This window comes from Diabrotica virgifera, chromosome 5 (assembly GCF_917563875.1).
Source record: "Diabrotica virgifera virgifera chromosome 5, PGI_DIABVI_V3a".
Classification (NCBI taxonomy): domain Eukaryota; kingdom Metazoa; phylum Arthropoda; class Insecta; order Coleoptera; family Chrysomelidae; genus Diabrotica; species Diabrotica virgifera.
In genome coordinates, this window is record NC_065447.1 from 43,576,834 (window position 1) to 43,594,137 (window position 17,304).

General features: G+C 30.5%; 1 protein-coding gene across 1 annotated transcript in view; it reads right to left on the bottom strand.

Moving 5' to 3' along the window:
• LOC114328390 (E3 ubiquitin-protein ligase UBR4) overlaps positions 1-17,081 on the bottom strand; it is a 193,332-nt gene extending 176,251 nt beyond the window's left edge. Inside the window, exons 1-2 of the mRNA XM_050651407.1 lie at positions 16,914-17,081; positions 16,698-16,795 (exon numbers count right to left, since the gene is read on the bottom strand). Of these exons, the coding sequence (XP_050507364.1) occupies positions 16,698-16,795; positions 16,914-17,050 (235 nt within the window). The 5' untranslated portion in view covers positions 17,051-17,081. The remainder of the gene's footprint in view (positions 1-16,697; positions 16,796-16,913) is intronic.
• Positions 17,082-17,304: the final 223 nt, after the last annotated feature.

The following is a 17,304-nucleotide window of genomic DNA, read 5'->3' on the forward strand; positions in this document are numbered from 1 at the left end:
TAAAGTTGATAGTTTTTGACATATAAGCGATTAAAAATTTAAAAATTGCGAAATCAACCGTTTTTAACCCTCAGAAACTATGTGAAAAACTGAAAATTTCGACGTTACCAAGGTAAGAAGGTATTCTTTGAACATCGATTGATGAAATCCCGAAGAGTTTTTTGCAATACAATATCGAAAACCCTTTTGTTTTTTAATTGCCAATCAAGCGGGCGTTTGATTGGCAACCGTTGCATGTATATGTAACATGCGTAAATATTCTGAAGCTATTTTCTTGTGGCATTTTTACAATTTTAACTATTTATAATGGGAAATAAGCCACAATTTATTAAAAAATGATTTTTATTAACGATATAAATGAGTCAAATTAAATAAATTATTAGAAGAATTTTTTTACTAAGCAACAACATTTTTGTTTCTGTTAGTAGTATTTTGTATTTTGACAACGGCACCCGATTTGGGCGTCGAAACGTTAATAAAAATCATTTTTTAATAAATTGTGGCTTATTTCCCATTATAAATAGTTAAAAATGCGTAAATATATCGCTGGTACCTATGATTAATGTGATTCCTAATACATTTCCAGTGAAAATAATAACTCTTTGATAAGTGTTGGCGATACAATTTTTTTATAGGCGTGTCCGCAAAGATTATAACTCCCAAAATATTTATAACGAAAATATTTAGTTCATAATAGATGCCGACGAAAACAATTATTTCCCTTTCTGTTTCTGTTTTTGCCGACCAAAACAATTATTTCTGAGAACTTTTTAGTAATTATAATTTTAGTGGACCCACAAACAGAAATGATGTTTTTTGCTGATACTCCTCAAAAAATAAATTTTTTCGTTAACACTTTATTAGGGATTATAATTTTCACAATCATATAATCGAAAATAATATTTTTCGCGGCGTTTATTGAAAGTTCTACTTTTACCGGCATTTTTCGGAGTTATACTTTCGTAGGCGGCTGCAATATGTGCGGAAAAATATTTCGATTCAATTTTTTTTCACCATCTTTCTTGAAAATATCCCCTCTTAACAAATTTGTTTGTTGCCAGGATCAAAAAGTCAAAAAAATTTTTAATCGTTTGTTTTTTGTTTTTTCCTAAAACTATTTTTTTGCATCGGGCAAATTTTTTTTAGGTTTTTTTGGATCATTCCAAATAGAAAAGACCTTAAGTGACTTTTCTGTAAATGTGATAGTTTTCCACATATAAGCGATTGAAATTTTAAAAATTGCAAAATCGGCCATTTTTAACACTCAAAAACTATGTGAAACACCAAAAATTTCAATGATACCAAGGTACGTAGATATTCTAAGAATATCGATTGATAAAACCCCGAAGAGCTTTTTGCAATACAGTATCGAAAACGACTTCGTTTTTTAATTGCTAATAAAGCGGGAGCGACACTATTTTCAACCGTTGTATGTGTACCTATATTATGTAATCGGAGAAAAAATTGTTTAAATTTTTTTTGACACATTTTTGACCCTGGCAACATGCAAATTTGTTAATAGGGAACCTTTTTAAGCAAGATGGTAAAAAAAAATTGAATCAGAATATTTTTCCGCAAATATATTTACGCATATTACATACAATGTTGTATACATGCAAAGCAACGGTTAAAAATAGTGTAGCGACCGCTTGACTAGCAATTCAAAAACACAGGGGTTTTCGATATTGTATTGCAAAAAGCTCTTCGGGACTTCATCAATCGATATTTTTAGAATATCTACGTACCTTGGTATCATTGAAATTTTCGGTGTTTTACATAGTTTTTGAGGGTTAAAAAATGGCCGATTTTGCAATTTTTAAATTTTTAACCGCTTATATCTCGAAAACTATCACATTTACAGAAAAGTCACTTAAGATATTTTCTATTTGGAATGATCCAAAAAACCGAAAAAAATTTGTCCGATGCAAAAAATTAGTTTTAGGAAAAAACAAAAAACAAACGTTTAAAAAAATTTTTTGACTTTTTGATCCTGGCAACATACAAATTTGTTAAGAGGGGATATTTTCAAGCAAGATGGTGAAAAAAAATTGAATCGAAATATTTTTCCGCACATATATTTACACATGTTACATATACATGCAACGGTTGCCAATCAAGCACCCGCTTGATTGGCAATTAAAAAACAAAGGGGTTTTCGATATTGTATTGCAAAAAACTCTTCGGGATGTGATCAATCGATGTTTAAAAATATCTTCTTACCTTGGCAACATTGAAATTTTCAGTTTTTCACATAGTTTCTGAGGGTTAAAAATGGCCGATTTCGCAATTTTTAAATTTTTAAAATCAATGGGAAAATCCCAATAGTTGGCTGTATACCATAGTTTAAAAAAACCTATACAGAAGTAAAAACTTCAAATTGTATTTTGGTATAAAATCGTTTATTTAAAAACTATCTAAAAGTCATCCACATGGATTGCAAAACGTTTTCGTTCTGAACAGAACATCTTCAGTGCATTCCGCAAAGTAGTTGTAACTAGCACACCAATGAAGGTGGTAACTTCATAATATATGGCTTACATTATAACTTTTGATAAAATATTGTGACTACAAGTCGATGTTACAAGATTAAATTATGTATGTGCCTAAAGAGCAACATGCTTCCCTGCTCGAAAAAACTAGGTACTTGCCATTTGAATTAGCACAGACCAACTCCAAAAAAAAAAAAATTCAGTTGGTCTGTGCTAATTCAAATGGCAAGTACCTAGTTTTTTCGAGCAGGGAAGCATGTTGCTCTTTAGGCACATACATAATTTAATCTTGTAACATCGACTTGTAGTCACAATATTTTATCAAAAGTTATAATGTAAGCCATATATTATGAAGTTACCACCTTCATTGGTGTGCTAGTTACAACTACTTTGCGGAATGCACTGAAGATGTTCTGTTCAGAACGAAAACGTTTTGCAATCCATGTGGATGACTTTTAGATAGTTTTTAAATAAACGATTTTATACCAAAATACAATTTGAAGTTTTTACTTCTGTATAGGTTTTTTTAAATATTTAATCGCTTATATGTCAAAAACTATCAACTTTAGAGAAAAGTTACTAAAGACCTTTTCTGTTTGAAATTATCCAAAAAACCTAAAAAACTTGTTCGATGCCAAAAAAAAAACTTTAAAAAAAAAAACAAAAAAACGTTTAAAAAAATTTTGACCCACTTTTGGACCTGGCAACATGCAAATTTGTCCCATTTGAGTAAGATTGTGCAAAAAATCCGAATAGGAATATTTTTCCTAGCGGATGCGCAGTGGCTTTCTGGACTAGATTAAAAAAGATTGTAGTAAAAAATCAGTACGATACTAGTCGTATAGTGTATAGCACTACTTAAGGTCACAACCGGAAATAGAAAACACTAGACACGGGCATATCAGACATACACATAAAGATAAGTACAAAATAATATTGCACAACTTGGGTAACTTGATTAAGCTATCATAATTTATTTTTATCAATAATTTTATAACATTTGTAATTGTATACATTTCCCAACCAAATGATTGAACCAATAGAAAATAAAAGCTTCATAATTTTTATTGAAATAATAACATAACTTAGAAATAAAAAACCAAAATATTAGAAATTACTCATATTTATGTTTATTTAATATTGCATTCACACCTACTTTAAAGATCGCTACTGTAGTGGGAACACGCAAAATATAATCCTATTTTGCGTGCTCCCACTACCGATGAGACGAATAGTTAGATTTTTAAGTAGATATTTTCGCACAAATATATTAGAAATTATCTTAGGAACATGTGCATGATTGACTGATGGAATGAGAGGTCAAAATGTTAGTATAACAGGGATCCCACGTCACTTGCATTCACGTAAACTTTTTTTCCACCTACCTCTACCGAAAGTATACTTTTCCGGACCTGATTGTAGGGAGCAAAGTTGTACTTTTCCTCCCTAGGGAGGAAAATATTTTTCCTCCCTAGGGAGGAAAAGTAAAAGTGACGTCATTCATGAAATATAACTTATTGACGCCCTGTACAATATCTATTTTCTATTACGTAAGTATCTATACATTTAACGTTTATTTATAAAACAGAATTATTTTGCAGAATGGTAAAAAACAGTAAATTGTTATTTTGATTTAACAATGTTTACATTAATAATTTGACTTATATTTGACAGTTGACAGTTATATTGTACCTACTTGCTAGTTTTAGTTCTAATAAATTTTGTTGGTTAGTTACATAAATAAATTAAGTAAAAATAAAAAAATGACTTGTTATTTGAGGAAGGTGGAAAAACCATATGTATAACATGGGAGTAAAGTGCCTTTTCCTCCCTTGAATGATTACTGCCCTCCGCTACGCGTCGGGCAGTAAACTTCATTCTCGGGAGGAAAAGTAGCACTTTCCTCCCTTGTTATACAAATAGCTATTTCCACCTACCTCTACCGAAAGTATACTTTTCCGGACATGATTGTAGGGAGCAAAATATTTTTCCTCCCTAGGGAGGAAAAGTAAAAGTGACGTCATGGTATTTCATTCATGAAATGTAACTTATTGACGCCCTGTACAATATCTATTTTCTATTACGTAAGTTTCTATACATTTTAACGTTTATTTATAAAACACTCTGTATTTTGCAGAATGGTAAAAAACAGTAAATTGTTATTTTGATTTAACAATGTTTACATTATTAATTTGACTTATATTTGACAGTTGACAGTTATATTGTACGTACTTGTTAGTTTTAGTTCTAATAAATTTTGTCGGTTAGTTACATAAATAAATTAAGTAACAATGAAAACATGACTTGTTATTTGAGGAAGGTGGAAAAACAATATGTATAACATGGGAGTAAAGTGCCTTTTCCTTCCTTGAATGATTACTGCCCTCCGCTACGCGTCGGGCAGTAAACTTCATTCTCGGGAGGAAAAGTAGCACTTTCCTCCCTTGTTATACAAATAGCTATTTAACCCAGGTGTGAATATGCGTCATTAGATTTTTAACAATACACATTACAGTTGTTCCGGGGGATCTCTTCACAAGCATAAAATTACTCACGAATTACTTTTTTTACTAGGTCTCTTTTTTACTCACAGAAACTAGTGTCGTAAAATTAAGAGCGTAGGCACAAAATTTCGGGCCAATGCTTTTTAAATGAATTCATTTTTTGGAATGCTGAGAAAACTAATAGGTATTTTTAAAAAATTTAAACGCAGAACGAAAGATTACATTATTACCGAGGGCCGAAGTCCCTGAAAACCTCTATAATGTTTATTTTAATAAGTTACATGGGTGAAAAAGAAGAGAAAATCGAGTGTGATTTTTAATTTCAAATATCTCATTCAAAAGGAACTTTTCGTTTATTTTAAGTCACTTTCGGACATCGCAATTATGCATTGGCATAGGCATTTAACAAGCATTGGCCCGAAATTTTGCGCCTATATACGCTCTTAGCAGCTTGTGCAAAAAAAAAATACAATAAGTTAAACAAGGGTAAACAATATGGTATGCCTTTGATACGTTATTTAATAGGAACTTTGACGTTTATCATTATCTATGTTTGTTCTTACATTTCATTGTAATTTTTATGTTCAAAACATAATAGGGAACTTGCACATTTTTTATATTACATTATAATGTTCAGTTTTGTTTAAAAATGAGATTTCCAAAATTTCACGCTTCAAAAACTAGAAATACAAATTTAAAATCTTCTGTAATTTAAAATAATTCAGACGACCCGTGACGTCACATATTTTTACTATATGGTTACGTTTATGGCTATATTTAGGTATATTCTTCTTCTCCTTCTTTAGTTTATTGGCCTCCACCTACTTGGGTATTTGACCAGCTCATCGTCGCGGAATAAGGGAAAAATATTTATATTCTAATGACATTTATCGTATGTCATTTTAATAATATATACCAGTTTGTTGAGATTGTTTTCTATGAATAGTTCAAACGATCAAAAACACTCGTGACGTCACATAGTTGTATTTTCTACTGACGTTTATAATGTCTAATTTAAAATTATATACAATTTTGTTTACTTTGTTGGTGCAGAATGTAAACATTAACCATATGACGTCACGATGAGTTTTGGGCTAGCTGCTTTAATTTGAATTTAGAATTGTCTTTAGGGGCCAAACGGAACACAAAAACAATAATTTTTTTATCTTTGATACATGTTCTAAATTATGTTCTGTTGTGATTTATAACATTTTTTTCGAATTTAAAATTTTATGCAAGTCCCCTATTGTTAGAACGACTGTTGCTCTAACTGTAATTGTAGCTCTCTTATTTGATTACTTCCGGTAATTATTTATTTTTAACTTAATGAGACAAGTAATACTTTTTAACCTACAAATTGTCATAATACTATAGAATCTGGCTCTAGTTCTGTATAACGGAGACTTGTTTATTTTAGAAATTACTGTTTAACTCGTTGTTTTTTTTATTATTTATTACCGTTTATATATTTATCTCTATATTAGTAATAGTCGGTATTATGTTCAAGCTGTTTAATGTTGTGTCCACCAATCTCCTCAATAATGAAAAAGATCAAACACTTCAATAAAATAACTAAATAAAATACGTCCACCGGGATAATCTCCATTTCCTAATAATTACATTGACAGTACGTGCCGACGTACATACGTTTTACTTAGGGCCGGTTGTTCGAACGCTAATCAACAATGATCACTATCAAATATTTAATTACTGTCACAACTGTCAATGTCAACTTTGGTTGGGTTGCTGAAAACGCATATGATCAGTGCTGTTATTGTGACGGTACGCGCCGGTACGCCGTACCGGCACCTTTTGGGACAAAAAATTAAAAAAAAAAACAACCAAATTATAGACGAATTCCTGAATTTTTTCCTTGCTCCCAAATAGCTTTAAAACGCCCTTATTGAGGCTAAATTTAAAAAGATTTCCCGGGGACAGACCCCCCTTATGAACGCTCCCCAGACCCCCCGGAACATACCGTACCGGAACCTCTATTGTTACAAAAACAGCACTGCATATGATTATAAGTTATGAAATTAGTTAATCAATTAACATAACAATTATTAACATAATTGATTAACTGATTTCATAATTGTTCATCAATAATTATGGTTTCAGCAATCCAATCAAAGTTGACATTGACAGTTGTGACAGTAATTAAATATTTGATAGTGATCATTGTTGATTAGCGTTCGAACAACCGGCCCTAAATGTTTTGACTTAACTTGTTTGCAAATCAATCATTACGTTTCTGCAACGATCCGTTGGAACAACTTTACTTGTATTACAATAAATATATACAGTTGAGTCCGCGAGTCTTTACCCGTGCGTCATTAATACCTAGCTTCATTCTCTTCCACGCATGAATCTAATGACAAACCAGCTGCCGCATGTTATTAAGTAAAAACACATGTTATTTTTATGAACGATTTAGACTCAGTGTATCGAAAAGAGATAGATACAAAGAAAGACGACTGGGGATGTTTTCACATTTTTTAAGTACAATTTCTGACGTTTTCGTTTGTTTACTTTTGTGACTGTCAGTTTGTTGAATTTTTTGCTGTTATTTTGTCGAATTTTTGCATTTTGAACTTTTTTATAATATACAAACAGTTGTTTTCACAACTAATTTTATATTGGAGTTAGAAATTTTATGATGATTTTATGATTTTTGTAAAAATTTTTTGTAATACTTTATGATAATTATACAGCGCTCCTTGCCTTGACAATTCTTATGTAATTTGTACAGGTGTGGAGTGCAATGTTTCTGTTTTGTGTATTATCTATTATGATAAATAAATAAATATCTATCTATGAATAAGTTTATGTTATTTTACGATAAACTGTGACAACGTACAAGAAATGCTTGTGTTTAATGTTCCGCCAAAGTGAATAAAATAACAAAAAGAAAATACGTTATTGAATTTTTTTATAAATTGTTTGTTTATTTATTAATCAATAATAATAAAATAATTTATTAAGCTACTTCGAATGTAGCTGTAATTATGCACTAAAATTTTAAAGTAAAACTTAAATTTGACATTCTATTTATTTGATAACGTCAAATTTTATACTATAACCCGCGATCGGAATAATACCCACTTTCTGTCACTTGCTATTGCGTTTAGTAAATTTCCGGCTTATTTCGTATGCTTTAAATGATGACGCACGGGTAAAGACTCGCGGACTCCACTATATTGCAAAACCTCTAAATTTTAAAGAACCGTTTGGATTGACATGAAATTTGGCATACACATAGCTAACAAGTCAAAGAAAAAAAGTGATATTGTGCCGATGTGTGGTTCTTGCACTGGGGGTGGTTTTCGCCCCCCCCCCTTGGGGGTGAAAAAATATACGACCAAAGTAAATTCGGAAATGGATAAACTGACTAATTGTAAGTAACTTTTGTTCTATAGAGTTTTTTCATTAAGTCAATATTTTTCGAGTTATTTACCAGTGAATATGTTCATTTTTTCAACAAAATAACCACGCTTTTAGACAGTTTTTCGCAAATAACTCAAAAAGTAAGTATTTTGTCGAAAAAAACGTTCTTAGCAAAAATATAGCCTGTAAAAAATTTAAAAAAAAAATGTTGTATATATCACGTCTCTACACCTAGTAGAAGCAGAGTTATAGCTAATGAAAAATAGGTTCATATTCGTCAAATTCCAAATGGAATATTTTAACGTGAAATAACCAAAAATGAAGCACATTTCGGGGAAAACTCATTACAACTTATTTAAAGCGTTTAAAAAAAGCTTCATTTTTGTTTTATAAAAAAAAAATCAGCATCAAAAGTAAACAAGTTACGCCCAAAATAAAGTTAGTTCCTTTTTTTTGGTAAAAAAATCGAGACAATCACCTCCTAATTAGTATCTCAAATGAACTTAATCGTTACGACTTCACAAGTTTCTTGACTCGTGTATGTATTGTTTATATGATCTGTAAGTTTCATCGGTTCAAAGTCCTTATTTTTGAAGGGCTGTAGTTAAAAGGGGTTAAACGAGTCACTGATCACGAATGTATGCAAATTTAGAAACACCAAATCGTAATCAATTTTTGTCTTACAGAAAAACAAAAGAATACAGGATATTCAGAAAAGCAATGCTGACTTTTTTGTTTTTTGAGATTTTTCGTATCTCTAACAATTTTTAAGTTATTTTGAAAAAAAGCATATTTTTCAAAATTAAAATTTTTGAAAATTTTACTTTGAAACCATTTTTTTTTTAAATAAGCACTTTGAATCGATGAAACTTAGAGATCATATAAAAACAACATTAAGTAAAATAATTTGTTGAGCGGTAACGACTAATTTCATTTAAGTTGCTAATTAGGGGGTGGTCTTCCCGATTTTTTTTTGCCAAAACAAAAGGGACCAACTTTATTTTGAGCGTAACTTGCTTAAATTTGATGCTAGAAACTTTTTATAAAAACAGAAATAAAGCTTTTTTTAAACACTTTAAAAAAGTTATAATGGGTTTTCACCAAAAAGTGCTTAATTTTTTGGATATTTCACGTCGAAATATTCTATTTGAAATTTAGCGAATATGAACCTATTTTTCATTGGCTTTTAACTCTGGTTCTACGAGGTCCAGAGACCTCACGCGTACACCATTTTTTTTTTACTTTTTTACAGGCTATATTTTTGCTAAGAACGTTTTTTTCGGCAAAATACTTACTTTTTGAGTTATTTGCAAAAAACCGTCTAAAAATGTGGTTATTTTGTTGAAAAATGAACATATTCACTCGAAAAGTGTTGACTTGGCGAAAAAGCTCTATAGAACAAAAGTTACTTAAAATTAGTCCGTTTATCCATTTCCGGACTTATTTTGGACATATATTTTTTCGGCACACATCGGCACGATATCACTTTTTTCTTTGACATGTAAGCTATGCGTATGCCAAATTTCATGTCAATTCAAGAGGTTCTTTAAAATTTAGAGCAAAAACCGTGAAAGAATGTACTAATATTCGTATTTAAAAATATTTGAAGTTTATAAAGAACAAACATAAGCACACCACAATATAAATCAAAGTAACTTAATAATATGGTTATAATAAATCTCTATCTCAGTGATAGGAAATAAAACATTCGCCTACACAGAAACATTCCTCTGTACCTAATTAACACATTTGTAAATATGTAGTAGGTAATAGTATGTAATCTTATTACTTTTATTTTTATGATAACTACATAATATTTTTGTAGATAATTTACACTCTTAGACTTTTCTTCCTGTTTGTTTCTCCTCTGAAAATGGTTATTATACAGGGTGATTGATTAGTAGGGTAAAGCTCAATAGCTCCGCTATAGTAACAGATAGCAATAAAAGTTAATAACAAAAATTTTAGCCACCTTTGAGCTTCACATTACAAAATTAGTTAGAATGTTACAGGGTGTTCGATAACACAGTGGCAGACCAAACTTATGTTTTTTTTTAAATGGAACACCCTATATTTTATTTTAAATTAGAAATCCTGTTAACTTCTCCATCACAAAAATATAAAGGTTTGTTATGTTATACAGGGTATTTACAAAGTTATAACCAATTTTATATGAAAACCGTAACAAGTTCAACTCCCTGTATAAATAAAAATAAGCAAAACAACAATGGTTTGTTAATGCCATATTTTTTAACGTATTGTCAAAATTTTCAAGAATGGTCGATATTGCTAATTTTCTTTATATCAAATACAGGGTGAGTCAAAACGCAAGTACATTATTTTCTCAGTAATTTTAAATGGAACACCCTGTATTTTATATCACTATTGAAAAGTACCATTACCGTGCTTTAATTTTTAGATAACATTCCCTATGTCTAAATCTATTAGTTTTCGAGATATTTTCATTTTTCAATGGACCAGTAGCGTGGCCACCCAAATCACCAGAATTTAATAAACTGGACTGATTTTTTTGGGGTTACGTTAATAATGAAGTTTATAAAATACCTCCAACAACAAGGGATGAGATGAAAAATAGAATACAAAGTGTATTTCGATGTGTTAATTTACAAATGCTCCGTAGAGTAAGTAGCTCATTCAATGATCGTTTTTAGGCGTACATAAATGTGTTAGGAGATAATTTTGAACACCTCATGTAATTAAATATTAAAAATATTTGATTAAAAGTAGCTTCTAATTTTTTCAAACATGTTTTTTTGCAAAATGTATTACTGATAAATTATGTTTCTTTCTTAATTTGTTACATTGTTACATTTACATACAAAAGTAGTGTTTAATTGTCTTCACAAAATGTTGTATTTTGTGTTTATGTGTTTTTTTGTAAAATTTTCTTTGTTTATTTGTGCATTTACATAAAAAGATAGTTTTTAATTGTTTCAAAAATGTTGCATGTAGTGGTTGTGTTTTTGTTTGTAAAATGTATTACTAATAAATTATTTTTATTTCTTCATTTGCTACAGTGTTACATTGATTACCGGATTGATAATCAGTAATCTTCAATTGTCAATTCAGTCATGGCTTACTTAAAATTTAGATAAATTTAAACACCTAAAATAATTTGCTCTGAAAAATGAAAATATCTCGAAAACTAATAAATTTGGGCATATAGGGAATGTTATATAAATATTAAAGTACGTTAATGTCACTTTTCAATAATTATATAAAATACAGGGTGTTCCATTTAACATTACTGAGAAAATAATGTACTTGCCTTTTGACTCACCCTGTATTTGATATAAAAAAATTAGCAATATCAATAATTCTTAAAAATTTTGTCAATAAATAAAAAATATGGCATTAATAAACCATTGCTGTTGTGCTTATTTTTATTTATACAGGGAGTTGAACTTGTTACGATTTTCATATAAAATTGGTTATAACTTTGTAAATACCCTGTATAACATTACAAACCTTTATATTTTTGTGATGGAGAAGTTAACAGGATTTCGAATATAAAATAAAATATAGGGTGTTCCATTAAAAAAAACATAAGTTTGGTCTGCCACTGTGTTATCGAACACCCTGTAACATTCTAAGAGATTTACTAAGCTTTCTCTATCACGGCTGGATATAACCACTCAGCCGATTTCTGCTGACAGTCAGCCGCTATGGTCGCCTGAACGCACCCAAAGTCTAAACTAAGTTAATACTGAAAATAAATGGATGTGACTAGTACCCCACCGTACGATTTTTCGCTACGTAAGAATGTATCAAAAAATTTTTGAGATGTTATTCTTTTTCTGATAATATAATAATATATTTATTGGTGATATATGTTACTATTACTACCGTAATTAATTATTTGATGTAGATTAATAATACAAAAAAATGAGTAAGCAAATATAGTATTATGAATTTCTCCATGTTAAAGTTGCCAGTGGACGTAAATAGTAACAGGAATTTAAAAAATGTCGTTTATGTCAGCTGCAGTAATTGATTAAAATGAAAGTAAACTTAATGAATTCGGATCATTAGGTATCCAGATCATTTTCCAGACATTATCTGCAAATAAATGTACATTCGTAAAAATATACTAATCTGTAATTTCATACACTATGATTGAAAAGTCAGAGTAATATGTACATGTTTGGCGATCTCATAGACAGAAGTTAACCATATTGACAGATGATTACTTACAAATTTTATTGACGTATTTTAATTAAATAAATACTTACCAAACCAAAAATACAATACAATATCAAAATAGCTCTTAAAAGAACTGAATTTATTCAAGTAAATACGACTGATCATTAAAATTTATAAACTCTACCGAACCTAACCCAGTTTCACTGTCAAAGTGACAGAAATCGAATCAGTCAGATTATAGTTGACCAACACGATTACTCGAATAGTAGTTTATACAATCATTATCTCTACTGATGTTGAATGTTTTTCTAAGAATGACATTAGAAGTACAGAAATAGTCAATCGTGAGTTTAAATTTTCTACTAAATTAATATAATTACGTTGAACAATTGTATCACCGTCTCACTCTGTCAGTTATAAATATGTAACTGCATATGTCTTGGATAACGTTTTTGCTTTGTAGACAACACTTAATAATCTATCTCTCTCGTTTGTTATTTATAGAAAAAGGCAGCAAATCCAAAATATGTACTTGATATGATCGTTCATGGGTATTCTTTCATTTTTCTGACTGTATCTGGGTTAAATTTATAACCAAATAAAGGAAACCAAACAACCTAACAATTTAGAAGTGTAAGAATGGGATTGGTTGCCTTTGGAAAGCTCTATTATTTACTGAAAAATAATAAAATATCTCAGAAATTTCTAACCAAAATTTAATTTTTGTGTCATCTCCATCGTCAAATATGGCGGAGCTCAGACATACACAATCACCAAAGCAAATTTGGAAAAAATTGAAGAAACTTCAAAGAGAATAGGAATAGGGTATTTCACTTCAAGAACATCAAGCTAATTTATCAATTAGAGAGAGGACAAAAGTTAAATATGTTAAATTAAAAATGTATACCATTTTTGTTCAGTTGCAATGCGAAGGCAAAACAATCCTACTTTTCAATTAGAATACGGAGCGCAGTCCAGTCCTCTGAATCAAGATTTTCGGCTCTTATTGGAGCCTCATCGGAAAGAATGTAGGCACTGTTCTCCATACCCTAATTGACCAGCGCCAAGAGTTTTTCCCACCCATTGCAACCGAAGTGAAGGTATTAGGTGACTAGCGTCATCTGGCAATTGAAAGATGAAGTAGTTTTCAATCCTAATAGCAAAATTAATAATATTGAAAATATTAAAAATATTACTAAGAGATTTTTAAATTGAAAACTTGGTCCGGTCCTGGAAATCGAAAGTGAACAACGTGAAAAATTTAGCTCTCATAAAAATCAAAAATTAAGTGGTATAAACAAATAATAAAATATTAAAAGTAAGATTAATAGTTAAAGGAAAGTGCAGTGTACGACACAACGCAAAAGCCTTCAGAAAAACTGTAAGTTAATGCATGCCTAGATTAATATTCATAAAATCAAAAATCCAGTACCTAATATTTAAGCATATTATAATCAAACACTAAATAAAATAAATCAGGAACAAAAAACTTGTCGAGAATAGATTAAGACCAGCCGTTTAGCAAAATTAAATATAAAAGTCAGGGACGGCTTTGGAAAGCCGGAAAGACCAAATGGGATAGAATAAGAAATGAGACAATAAGAGGGATAACTAAACAGGAACCAATAATGAATAAAATAATAAAGAGGCAATTAAACTGGTATGGACATCTGATGAGAATGAAACCTAGTAGACTAGCAAGGAAAATTCACGAAACAAGGAATATTACAAAAAAGAAAAAAGGCAGGCCGAAGAAAAAATGGATACAGCAAATAGTAGAAGCAGGAAAAATCAAACAGAAAACGCTAGAAGAAATGAAACTAATAGCACAGGACCGAAAAGAATGGAAGAGATGGGTGAATATGTAGCTAAATTAAACCCAAATCCGACACCTGAAAGGGTATAAGGAAGGGGAGAAAGAAAGAGAAATTGAAAACTTATTGGTACTACTGTCTTCACTGCAGCATCCATTTGGCTTGCAAATTGTAGAAGCCTTGTAGGTGTCACCAGGGAAATGTACCAATAAGTTTTCAATTTAAAAATCTTTTAGTAATATTTTTAATATTTTCAATATTATTAATTTTGCTATTAGGATTGAAAAATACTTCATCTTTTAAAATATGTTAATTTTACGGACAGTTTTAGGACCAAAAATATTGAAAAGCACTTAGTTTAGCACTAATTAACTTATTTAGTTATTAATTTATGATGATACTAATGTTATGTTGTGTCAATATATTTCGTTAAGTTAATATATTAAATTAATTTACTTTGTATAATAAATAATAAGTTATCTGCCTATACTGTCTATATGTTGCCTAAATCTAAGATTTCTGTCTTTTTTAATAAAAACCTTTGCCTAAAGACACGCCTCTTTCTTTAATTATGATGCCTTTACATACCAAACTCTGTTAATAACAATAACTAACAATAATCAATACGTTTGAAGTAAACAATTTATAGGAGTTAAGATGCCCATCTTTTTAATAACAAACTCTGGTACAATATTTACAACAATAACAATGTTACACCATGTTACAAAATTTTACACAATGTTACCACAGTAACAGAAACAGCACATATTAAAATGATTTAGGAGCATAATGTGTAAAGGTATAATTCTGACAACATCTCCAGGCAGCAGACGGCAGTTATAGTTGTCCCCATGACAGACGTCATTACTTTGCACTATTAATATGCATAATTATTGGCAACTGATGTTTTACTGGACAGCAGTTGCAGTCAGATGTCAGTATCAGTCTCATACAAATTAATAGTGTAAAATAGTGACATCTGCAGTTACCGTCTTTGTCGGAATTGTACCCTAAAACTATCATATTTTTTTATTTTTAACTGGTACTTACTAAACATTCACAAACAAAGACATATACACAACAAGAATTTGATTTTTTTTATAAAGTAAGTATAGATGTATTGGTGATACAGTAAAACCTGTCTTACCAGCCACCTGCCAAAATCGGCCACCTGTACTAACGACCAGTTTAAAAATTCTCCAAACCAATTATATATAGACTACAAAAACTGGCAATACCGGCACCTTTCTATATCAGCCAATAGTTCTTTAATTTTTAGTGGCTGTTACTGACAGGTTTTACTGTATCACCAATAACAACAGAAAAATGGGAAGAATATTTCAAAAAATTACTAACAGAACAAAGACCAGAATTTACTAATATGGAAGAGAACACAATAGCTATACATATAAATTCACCACCATTACAGTCCCTGAAAAATGGAAAATCTCCTGGTCCTGGTGATATCCCTGCATAATTAGTGAAAGTAGGTACAGACAAACTCCAGGGACAGCTAAGAAAACTCTTTCAAGGCTGCTTAAATGGTGCCGAATTACCAAAAGAATGGAAATTATCTATAATGTCAACTATCCACAATAAGCTTGTCAAATAACTGACCAGGGCCTAGATTCCATGCACTGTAGATATCTACATGTCACTTTATATCGATATTTGAATATCAAAATATATGAATTTTTAGCTTTAATTGACTTATTTTCTAGTTTTGCTCTAGTTTATCAGTTAGAGTATAACCTAGCAAAACTAGAAAATAATTCAATTAAAGCTAAAAATTCAAATATCGATAGAAAGCGACATGTAGATATCTACAGTGCACGGAATCTAGGCCCAGGTCAGAGTCCTTATTTCTCTCATGTATGGATGTTTTGAACATATTTACAACCTAATTTGTGCAAATATTTAGTACCTAAAATATTAAACTTTTCCACAAACTAAGCTATGTATGTAAACATTGTATGTCTCTGATAAAACAATACACAATTGATTAGCATGTAAATGACCATGTTTTTATTATGGTTTATATTTATCTTTTAGCAAATAATTCCTTAAGGATGATATATAAATTATATCTATTATTTGTATTCCAAATGGTGTAACATCTACTTATATGTATAGAGATCACAGAACTTCAAACAATAGATGTTGACTCAAAGTTAATTTGCATATCCCTGAGAATTGCTTACTTATACTTTTTTGGACCAATACTTTTAGAAATCAGTTAAAAGACTATAAAAGATGTTCGCGTGAGACATAATAACCTCCCTTGGCACTGACTGCCACTGGTATAGGACATTTGTACAACTGAAAATGTAGATCATACTTACAACCACTAGTACTACTGCTAATATAATCTGAAGCTAGAACCGCAAAGGAATTGAAGAAATTCTTATTACTCTCTTTGTGTCGCAAGATTTCGGATTCGCTAAAATTAAAACAAAAAATAGGATAAACAAAATGACTGGTAAAAAACCTGTCAGTATTTTTAGATTTACATCATCAAAAAATTCGTATCGATATTAACAAATAGGTGATGTACGTACCTTTTTACAATAGCTGAACATAGTTCTATCAGTTCTGCTGTATTAGAAGTCTCATAATTTTTAGATAAGAATGGTTTTAAGACAGTCGTCCAATCTACTCCGCCACTGCTCGCTGCCATTGTAATCTGCCATGCCATTTGCTAGTTCCAGCAATTATGACAAGCAGGACGTCGAATATCTGGGGAATTTTGTATTTTCACATTGAGTCATGACATGCGTTATATCAAGGACGTCATTGGTCAATATTTACTTTCAGTAGTATAGCCATCTTTGTCTGTGACATGCGCAAGAGCACTTGTTAAAAAGAGATAGATGATCCATTGCTGGTGCGTTGCAATATTTTGCTCAGTATGCATAGTCTATGCTTATTATGTCTATGCAAGAGTGTCGA